Raw genomic sequence first — 11,133 nt, 5'->3', positions numbered from 1 at the left:
ATGCAGGCGGAGCAATACTCATTTACAACTTAACCTTATCCTTATAATTTTACACTAAACCATGGCCCAGAACTGATGGACTCTGTGGGAAAGAACAGATAGCAAATGTCAACAGTTATTCAGGTGGGTGGGTGCTCAGCAGCTTGAAGGCAAGACGTCTTCGGAGCCGTGTTCAAACCGTCCCCCTTCTGGTAGTTCTTCCTTCTTTTTTGTTTGTTGTCCTTCAGCTGTTGAAGGCAACTCACCCTAACCCGGTGGCTATGCGCCATCCCACAAGCTATTTATGAAGCAGGGGGCCAGGCTGCCCAAATGCAGTCTCTGGCTCATGAAATGAATGCAGATGAGCAGTGAACACAAGTACAGGGAGATAGCCGGCTGCCCAATGCAGTCCCTGGCTCTCCCCTGCGATGAACTGGATGGACATGGACGCAAGCAAAACACAATGGAAGACGGGGCTGCCTGCAGGACAATCCCCGCAACTTGCGTGATGATCCTGGCGCACATGGTGATGGATGGACACGGGCAAACGCAAATAAGGGCCAGCAGACATGGGGTCATGGCAGAGGCAGGCAGACAAGGCATGGCATGGCAAGGCAAGGCCAGAACAGGCCACTGTAGCGCAACTGGGCTGGCAGGTGAAGCTGGCCGGCCTCTCTCGTTCTGGGAGGGAGTGCGGTGGTGCCGGCCCCTCCAAAGGCAGGCTCGGACCGAGCATACCATCTCCCCCCAACCTATCGCCTTTGCCTGTCTCTGTCCATACCCACTCCCTTAATTTACACAACAAAACCAAATTTAGCCCCATCTTATTTTTATTTTCTCTTTTCCTTTTATAAATCGTCTCCCCAACCCCCTTTGTTGTCTTTGTCCAGCTAACCTATGGTCATCCTCGCCTACTCCCAACCCCTACGTTCCCTATTTTGGAGGGGAATAGGGAAGAACTAGTGTCCTGTCTCGAGGCCCAATGAAGCCTCAGAATGGCCTCCCTCAGATCTCAGCGATCTTTCACCCCGGTGAGTCCAGCGGCCCACCGAAAGCGAAGGGATGGATGGTGCGAAGGGGTACATTTCCCTATATACCCTAACGTTTATCACACTTTAAACTGCCCTGGTGCTTTCCAAAAACGCCTGTGACTTAAACTATTGGTTCTACCAACCAAGATTCCCGTCACCTGTGTTGGTGTCCTTACAAATTTGGGCCTTGCCCTCGATTTTTCCCTTGTGCCATTGCACAGTTTCGTGGCTGGGCAGCGTGGCTCACTTGGCAGGAACGTTCCCTCTGCTGAATCTCCAACTATGGCACCCCGGGCCTTCAGGCTGCCTCCGAGCCTACCAGCTCCCTAAGATCTGGGGAGTGCCCTCCACGGCTACTCCTCCTCGATGCTCATGTGGCAGGCTGGTGCCATGGGCCCCTTTTCCCCTGGTGCCCGTGCCCACGGCACTGCCCAGGTGGCCATTGGCGCTACGGGTCTCGCTTCATGTGGGCCCGCCCGTGCCCACTACGCTATCCCAGCCCCTCTTGGGCCCTTGGCCTATCGCAGCCGACTAGTCTGGTGCCTGGGGTGCCCACTAGGCGATACTCACCATTTGCAGCCACGCTCCCAGCCCGTCCGCAGGACTCCTGCACCCCTCCAAACGGGTTTCGGGCCGACACTCGCACCAACAGCAAAACAAACTCCATTTTGTAAATTTGGCTAACCCACTAACTGACTTTACTCTGACCCCGGGGTCCCTTGGGTGGGAATCCCTCCTCCCCCCAATCGCTCATCGCAGCATGAACAACAACATTCACTCCATACACACTCAGGCCCGCTGGCCCATACTCACTCAACAAGTTTCCTTTCAATTTTTCAACTCACTCCAACACTCCACACTGCCATTCTACTAACTAGATTCCCCTAACTATCTCGTGCTCCCTCGTCATCCCTTAAACTCATGCACGTTCCATTTAACTCTACGTAGCTAAGCTACGTCCCCACTATACATTAAATGTCTTTAAAAACCCCTTTTCCATTCTAAATTTAACCTCACATTCCCACCAACTAACCACTCCACGGGCCCCATGAGTTACAACCCATGTCCCCATGAAGCCGGTCTAACTATCACTAACCCATCCTGCTAACTAGTGCTTCCTTTGCCCAAACAATGGGGTCTCCTACCCCCCTGCCTGGGAATCCTGTTTACCGGAAGTGGCGAGGATTGCTTTTCTCTTCTCTTTTTTTTTTTTGTTCTCTTTGCGCACCAGCGCGGCAATTCACAACCTGCGCTCTTTCCCATGACGTCATGGCAGCTGTTCAAGCTTCGCGCTCCTCGTCCCTTCCTCTCGGACGGTAACATCCGGCAGGGATTTCCCTCCTGCTGGATTCCAACCATGCGTGCAGTCATGACGTCATCCTGCACATCACAAGCAAGCCTCGCGTTTCGAGGGGTTCCCCACGTGAGCCCGTGTGCTCCGCTTGCCCGTAACCCGCGCCGCGGAATCCCCGATGATGTCACTCGCTCCCCAAACCCATGCAATTTCTCGTGCAAGCCGGGGCACGCGTAACGTATCGAGGAAACTGCTTCGCGTGCTCTGCGAACAGAACGTGCGGCACAGGCCACATAGAGCTCAACACACACACTCGCCTGGAAAACCTGTCCGATCCGAATTCAACAATTTCCAGCCTAACTTCTGTCCGTCCGCGGGGTTGACTTGGATCCACTGCGGACGTTTCCGGACCGATTCCACTTGCGTAGGCGCGCACATGGCGGCCTCGTGCAAAGCACAGCACGGACCCCGTGCGCGCTGCTGTGTGAATCCGGCACGGTTACCAAAACAGCTTCGGCCACTACACAGCCCCTGTCTCTCGTCTGGCGCAGTCTTCCTCGTAATTCCACGCACACACTCCCGCGTGCCATGACGCTTACCCACCTCGCCATGACACTCGGTTGTGGTTTCCCGCATACCAACCGCCATTTCCCTTTCATACCGCACCCTCACACACGCAGTTCCTCTCACACAAGATGCTTCTCCCATACACGCCTTTTCACTCACGACGCCATTTTACTCACGCAATGCGTACGTTTCAACACGCATTTCGCCACACTGGTACCCACACACACCAGGACAATCACTTCGGGGAATCGCACCACAAAAAGGGGTCCCGGGGTTTCTATACCCCCCAAGCTGCGCGTGCACCCGTTCACCTCAGCCATCCCCTCTACCTCGTTTGATGCGATCGGACCCACCTCATCGCGATCCGCCTCAATGGGGCATATTCCCTCCCCTCGTTCCTGGAGGAGGCCATCCTGCTGCTCGCACTGGGTCCCAACACATTCCCCAAGCTCGACCCCATTGTCCCCTATTACTCCCGTGTGTGTGCTCGTCAATTACCTCGTCCAATTCACCCTCTATCTCCCGTGTCTGTTTTTATTTCCGTTTCTTCCTGGTTCTCCATCTCTGTTATTATTTATGCCTCCATCACCTCTTATTTCCTTCGTCGTCTCCTCGTGTTTATTAGTTCCTCCCTTTGTCTCCTTTATCAGGATTTGCTCTAATTGTTGTTTCATCCGACGAGTGATGTCAATCAAGTCCCGTGCCACTAACATTCCTCCCTGTGGTGATATCACATCTCATATTGTTGTGCTGTCCTACTTCCTGGCTCCATTTTCCTTTCTATTTGAGTCGTTCTTCCTCTCTGAGCCTTTTTAGTTGTGCGTTATCTTTCCGGAGTTTTTTCCATCTCCGCGTACTCCAACCTTGCTCTCTCCTTTAGTTGGTCAGTTTCAAATTCATGTTCTTTTTGTTTCCTATCCCACTGTCTCTCTTGTTCTTCCTTCTCCAATCTCGTCGTTTCCCTCAATTGGTTGATTTCTCTTTCCTGCTTCATTCCTTGTTCTTTTACTATCTCCGCGTACTCCGACCTTGCTCTCTCCTTTAGTTGGTCAATTTCAAATTCATATTCTTTTTGTTTCCCATCCCACCGTCTCTCATGTTCTTCATTCTCCAATCTCGTCGTTTCCCTCAGTTGATTGATTTCCCTTTCCTGCTTCATTCGTTGTTCTTTCACCATCTCCACGCACTCCAACCTTGCTTTGGCTTCTAACTGTTCGATCTGCACAGTGTGGTTCCTTAATGTTTCATTCTCCGTTCTCGTTCTTTCCTCTCTGAACATCCTCAGCTCATTTTGTAATTCCCTCTCTTTATTTTGGTGTTTTTGTAACTCAGAAGCTCTTTCCCCCAATTTCTTGCTCATCTCCACATCTCTTTTGCAGTCTTCCCTCCTCATTTCCTCCAATATCTTACAGTATTCCCTTAGTTGTTCCAGATCTTCCTTTTTTTCTTCTATCGTCTGTTCTCGGATTTCTCTTATCCGATTGCATTTTCTTACCTCTTCCTTCAGTAGTTCCAATTCCAATTCCAATTTTTCCTTTTCCAGCTTTGTTTTCCATTCTTCTTCCAAGCTCTTCCAATCCCGGGAGTTACTAATGTGCTGGCATAATGTGCAAAATTATGCCAATTGTGTATTTTTGGTCGACTGTAATGTTTTGCCCTTTTTAGAGCTCACTTTTGGGGGTTCTGGTCAGGCCAATGCAGCAGACAATTTGTCTGATAATTGACATTTTACACTCTGTGGGATGTATATATGAATTTAAACCTGATTTTATCTCGTACCTCCAATGTTTGAGCGAGCCCCTTTTGAGGGGCCCTTGTTGGGGCTTCTGGGGGGGCCTTTTGGAGTAGTAGGCATGTCTGTCACATGTGGTTTTGTTGTAAGGTTGGTCATTTGCATCATATGGAAGTGATACCAACTGGTACTTCCAATGTTTGATCTTGCCAATTTTAAGGACCCCTTTGGAGGGTCACCAGGGTCCTTACGCAGAGGGTGGTACCCGGCAGAAATAACTTTCTATATGTCTTTTGATACTCCATTCATGCCCCTGTGCTCAGATATTAGTACCTCGTTTGTTTGAGCTCAGCGCCCCGGGCTCCCGGTCTAATACTGCTCGTTTATGAGACCTCACACCGAGGTTTTAATTCACAAAAAATATTTTTTTGTTGTTTGAAAACGTCATTTTTGAAAGTGTTTGACAATTAAAAAACACACCTCATGTTACTTGATCAACAAAACTTAAACAAATAAAGCTGAAGCAATAAAGGTAAACAGAAGAACTTACCTTGAGAGAGAGAGACTTCGCGCTGGGAAGCACAGAGAAGATATATGGACACCGTGCATGTGTCCCGTACTTGAATCAGTCACTCAATGATGCACGAATCCGCCGCGTACAGAACGTCCACTAACCAGTGAGGGCGGTTTCACACTGGCGCCATATAGACATCGTTAAATACATTCCCTATGGTTGTTATAATTGTAAATAATATGAGGTTGAAGCCTCTATTATAATAACCAAGGAGTTTCCAACAATATGCCGTACGTGTATAGTAAAATTACGAATATTAAATCAAACAAAAACTTCTCAAAAATTCATTAGCCTATTTATTACTGTTTCTCGTGGAACCCCGGTTTAGAAACACTAGTCTAGACTAGTCCGATAAATCCGTCGTCTGTCCGACTGGGCAGATAAATCTATCGTCCATCCGACTCGGTCGATAAATCTGACAGCTTTCTTTTATTATTCTCTTTTCTTCATTGTTTTTCTCTCCCTCTCTCTCCCTCTCTCCCTCTCTCCCGAGTGCAGCCAACGGCTGCTGGTTGCATCATTGGTTGGGACGCGGCTATGCCGCTGATGCAGTGTCCCCCTTACCAGTACACTGGTGCTCATTTTGCCGACCTCGGAAGGATGACAGGCTGAGTCAACCTCTTGGTGTATTTGAATTCAGCGGCCAACGAGGCTTGAACTCAGGACCCTAGGATCCCAAGCCGCCACCCTCACCACTAAGCCAACACCAGGCTTATTGTTTTCTACTGGCGCTACATGACAACAGTAGGAATAAAATAAATAAAAATGCAACAGAACGTCAGATATATCTGACTACTCGAGCCAGTTGTTTCACAAGGTGTGTTCTGCACACAAGTTTTCATCGTATCCGGACAGTGAGATTGCTTCGTTTTATGCGTGGAGAGATACGGCCGATGACATGCGCTGGCCTTCTTTGTGATTCATTCGCCGCGGTGCAACATGTCCGCTGCGCTGCGCTGGTCACGTCACCTCACTAAAATATTTCTGATATCGAGCAGTATGCAAGTCGAATTTACATTGTTGAATTACGAATAGGATTTTGTCTCACCAGTTGTTATTGTCAAGTCTTCCTTCGATGTCCTCCCGATCATCATGAACTCCGGGAATTTCATCGCCATTTTCCTCTGCTCGTCCTACTTCGGGCACGAACTGGTAAGGCCGTACTTCATTTCCAGCTGCCTGAACTTCACCTCCTGCGACTATGTTATCCGACAATTCTCCATGTGGTTCAGACCAAAATCCATTTCTTTCACACTCACTGTCGCTACCAGACGAATGAAAGTCTATGCCATCCATTATTCAAAACCAAATGTTCGATTTTTTTTAAAGCAGAAATGAACGAAGCGATTGAGTCGACCAATCAAATGTGGAAACGCACAGAAAGCCAATAGAATCACGTAGACCACCAACCCGAGTAATTAACGTGCAGCCTTTAGTTGACGTCATGTGGGTTACGCCCCTTTCAGGAGAATTTTTAGGGGCATTCCCGAAGAGGTTTTTTTTTAATTTTACAGAATGAGTATTGTGAAAAAATATTGTCAGATCTGAAATCATGATGGAAAACTCCTATAGGACAGATATAAATGAAATTTCAGTACTTTTGCGTGTCAGGGGACCTTTAAGGCCCAAGTGCAGTCGCGGGTCCGCCGAAAACCGGAATTCAGTCGTAGCTTCTGGACAACTCCGGAAACCTGCTACGGGTGCCTCAACGCACCATAAACTGTCAATATTCTGTCCACGCGGTACAGGGTTAATTGCCGAATCTCGATATACCTAATTATCCGCGCAGACAGAAGTACCGAGAATTTATACCTCGACGGGACTCGTACGGAAACGAGCCGCTAAGCCCGCTCGTTCCGTGTGCGATGGCGAGCGGTTTTTATCGTCAAGTTCCGTTGGACCAAATGACCACTTTTATTTGGCTTTAATAGCTAGCTAATTTCCCAAATGCGCCGTGGCAGTCAATGGGAGGAAATGACGCAACGAGCAGATTGACATTCAAACAATGGGGACATGTATTATTACAAATGAGAAATCAATGGGGGAAGGGGACATGACACAAGCAAAGCCTACAGCCAATGTCTATTATGTACAGGCACGCACTTAACCAACAATTCTACTTATAAAGACAAGGCGCCACAGAACACTTTCTTACAAAACCGCAGAGAAGAAACGGCCTCGTGAGCCTTTATTCCAACTCGGAGCCTGGAAGACCGAGGCTCACGAGGCCGGGCAGTTTACCTGAAAAAAAAAACGTGCAGGTGACACACACACACACACACACACACACACACACACACACACACACACACACACACACACACACACACACACACACACTGGTGTATTTTATTCACTAAAAGTTGATGAGAATGTTTACTGCAATGGGAAATGAGGTGACATTGACGTTTCTTTCAAGTGTTTACCCTTCCAGAGCAAGTAAGGTGGGATGATAAATTCTCAATTATTTTGGAATTTGTCCAGGGTATGTTTTTGCTTTTTGATGACTTATCACAAAGTCTCAGCGTCTTTGATGTTCTTCACTTACTGAAAAGCAAATATGACCGATGGCTTAACAGCAACTAGATCCTTCTGCACATTGAGTTTTAAAGCAAGACGAGACCCCTCCCTATGTTACAAACCTTGTGTGATGTATCGCATATTAAAATAAGTAATATGAATCTTTGTCCTTATGTGTGTGGTGTGGTCGGGGTTGCTATCATTTATTGAAGCGCGACTGTGTCGCTGATGCAGTGCCCCTCTACCAGTACACACACTGGAACTGGTACTCATTTCGCGGACCTCGGAAGGATGACAGGCTGAGTCAACCCCCTGGTGTATTAATTCAGCGGCCGACAGGGCTTGAACTCAGGACCCTAGGATCCCAAGCCACCACCCTAACCACTAAACCAACACCAGGCTATCCTTATGTTCTCACTGCTGTGCAGCACAATGCCCGAAGCACAGCACCCTTTCCAAAACAAGGATAGATATGCTTCTTCCACAGTAATTCCAGCTTCCATTAGATCCTTATCCGCTGTTTGTTTCCATCCGGTTCTCGGCCTACTTACTCGTCTTCCACTACTCATCCTGCTTTGACATATTATTTTCACCTGTCTTTCCTCCTCCATTCTTTCAATATGTCCAAACCATTTCAGTCTAGATTTGTGTATTCTCACACTCATTGGAATTTGTTGAAGTCTTTCTCTGATATCAATATTTAAGATAAAATCGTCTCATTTTATTGTTTGCATGTTTCTCAATGTACAGAAAATAAATGGGAAGAGAAAATGAAGTAAAATTAACGGTAAATTATAGTTCTCCAAAAATCGATGAACACATAATTGAGTCAAAAGTCCACTTTGGGTAAATCATCCAAAGTTTGTGACCATTTGTCTCACAAGACAAACCATACCGTGTTCTCATAACTGTCACCTGGCGACTGCAGTCACTTACTTTGGACACCCTCGTGAAACGCAGCATATCTGACAAACTCGATTGACTGTAAGAATGTTACAGAGTTTCCTCGATGGTTTGCACAAATTGTGAGGTTGTCTTTTGGCAGAGGCTTTGCACCTGGGGTCACAGATTGCTGCGCACGGATACTACTTCCCTATTGCTGACCATGTGCTGAGCCTCAAAGATGATGGCACCTTCTATCGTTTTCAGGTATGCAGTTCCACCCAGGAAGGGTATCTTGTTTTAGCCGACCTCTGCAGTGTAAAATGTTGACATCATTATCCCAAATAACGAGGACGATTAGACATCATTTGAACAGGAATTTGGAACTTGCTCATTAAAACAGCAAAGTTATTTTTTAATATTACATTCTGGCAGTTAATTACAAGCAGATTGGGAATGTATCAATGTGTGGCTGATATCTTCAACTGATGTTTGTATCTTAACAGGTCATTTAACAGACCAATGACAGATGCATCATCTTGATGACTGGTGTGTCAAGTGGTTTCATTTTACTTATTTATTTATTTATTTATTTATATATAACCAGGAAAGGAAACTTCTTTTCATGAAACTAATAGTTTACTTTGCATTACTTTTCCAAAATGTTGCAGCTGTGACATTCTTTTTCACTCAACTACAATGCTATGGTGAATGAAAGTTCATCTGAAATTGTAAGGAAATATAATGAAAGCAGTTGGTTCAATCTTGATAGTTGGTTCAATCTTCAATCTTGATACACCGACAGGTTCTTTCCGTGGAGTGTTTCTTTGAAGACAGCTCTTGATACACCTGTTTAACGTCATGCACATGTCAATTGAGACACTGCTAAACCACAGAACATTTTTTTTCAATAACTCAGTTTGTATGCAAAGTCGAGGCTTGTGGAAGAGCTACAACACAGAATGGACCAGAACACAACATAACAAGAAGAACATAGTGGAAAGGGGGGAAGGGGGGTTGGGACGCACCCAACAGCAAGGTAAGGGACACTACAGAGGGATACTTGGGGTAAGAATGGGCTTGGGGAAGAATGAGATCGAAGGGAGGGGGAGGAGGACACAAAGTGATCAGGCTGAAACAACCTCAAACACAACTTATTACGTTTGTGGTTGCAGTGGTTAAATTTATCCACTAATTATTCCATACATTGCTCATTTACCTATTGATCAGCCAATCCATCTTTTGGTCGTTTTTGAGCATCAACCTCACACTTGTGGCACTTGTGTAAGGACTAATGTAAAGCCAGTATGTGCTTGTACAATAATGAAGCTTTATAACGTCCTCTGATTGTGTCAAGCACAGTTTCCATGCTTTACCACATGAAATGTACTGTTGCCTTCTTTAACAGAACCCTTACTACTGGGCATCCAATGGCTGGGAACCAGACAACACAGATTATGGTACGATTATGAAATGACCTCTTCAGGAACTTCCAACCAAAGGTCTCTCTTGTAACACAAAAAACAAAAACTCTGCCATATTTATTCCTCACATATCCCACCACATTTTGTGTTGTTTCCCTGCATTCTTTCAGAGGGTGGAAAACCTATATTTGTCCAAAATGGCCACTGCACATGGCAGAGAAATGAAGCTGTGAGTTCCTTGTTCATGAAGATGTAACACTAATTGATATTCATATTGCTACTAATTCTGGTCCACCCGGCGTGCAATCGGCCATGTACTCGAATCGCGACCGCGTCGCCCACCGGAACGGATAATTCAGTCGTGACCCTTCCGGAACAACGCCGGGAGCTAGTCACGGGTGGGTCTTTCGACCTCACCACAATGGTGCCAATCGGCCACCCGCACAGGATAGGGTTGTTTGCCAAATTCGACCTACCTTAGTACCTGCGTGAGTAGTTAACCGGGCGATCGTACCTCGCCGCAGGCCGGCCTAGGACACGAACCGCTTAAGCGGTCCGTTCCGTGCTTCAGTGATAACCGAGCGGTGTTATCGCCAACCCCGACGGATGTAATTCTATTTACCGGGTGCTTGCACCCCGCTACCAATTCCTTCCGTAATGCAAGATGGTACTTTCAAACAAGGGAAAAGGACTCAACGAAACCCGGAACAGTTCAACAAGCACATTTATTACACACTCAGACAAGGCATGTATTTACAGCCATACAGTGAATCATGCACGTATATGCAGTGATACAGTGAAAGCAAGCAATCGAAGAGTTACAACCGAATAAATGGGCTTTTATTCACACACAGTTACTGAGACAAGTCCACTTTTCAAGACGGCGCCACCACATGCACTTATACAAAAGCAAAGAAATGCCACCCTCAAAGACAAGGGTGGCAGACAGTTCCGTGGACCAAATGTATGTGGAGCCTGGATGAGTGGCCAGGTCCACGAGACCGAAGGGTCTTACCCGCGCCCTTGTGGCGCGATGGCGGGCAAGCCGCAATGTCAGCGTAGCCGGGCCTGACTTTGTGCCCCTGGCGTGGCCGGTGAGCTCTCTCCGCGCAGGCTCGCATTACAACACA

General features: G+C 47.0%; 1 protein-coding gene across 5 annotated transcripts in view; it reads left to right on the top strand.

Annotated features, from left to right (window-relative positions):
* LOC147023888 (regulator of G protein signaling 7-like) overlaps nt 1-11,133 on the top strand; it is a 318,575-nt gene that overhangs the window by 208,322 nt on the left and 99,120 nt on the right. For all 5 annotated transcript variants that reach the window (XM_085889793.1, XM_085889789.1, XM_085889790.1 and 2 more), the window contains 2 exons: nt 8,743-8,846; nt 9,988-10,039. In XM_085889793.1, the coding sequence (XP_085745919.1) occupies nt 8,743-8,846; nt 9,988-10,039 (156 nt within the window). The remainder of the gene's footprint in view (nt 1-8,742; nt 8,847-9,987; nt 10,040-11,133) is intronic.

The sequence above is a fragment of the Eptatretus burgeri genome, chromosome 7, assembly GCF_056783735.1.
Source record: "Eptatretus burgeri isolate ZD-2024b chromosome 7, Ebu_testis_v1, whole genome shotgun sequence".
NCBI classification, from domain to species: Eukaryota; Metazoa; Chordata; class Myxini; order Myxiniformes; family Myxinidae; genus Eptatretus; species Eptatretus burgeri.
The sequence above is the reverse complement of the archived record's forward strand: the minus strand, read 5'-3'. Positions and strand labels throughout refer to the sequence as shown.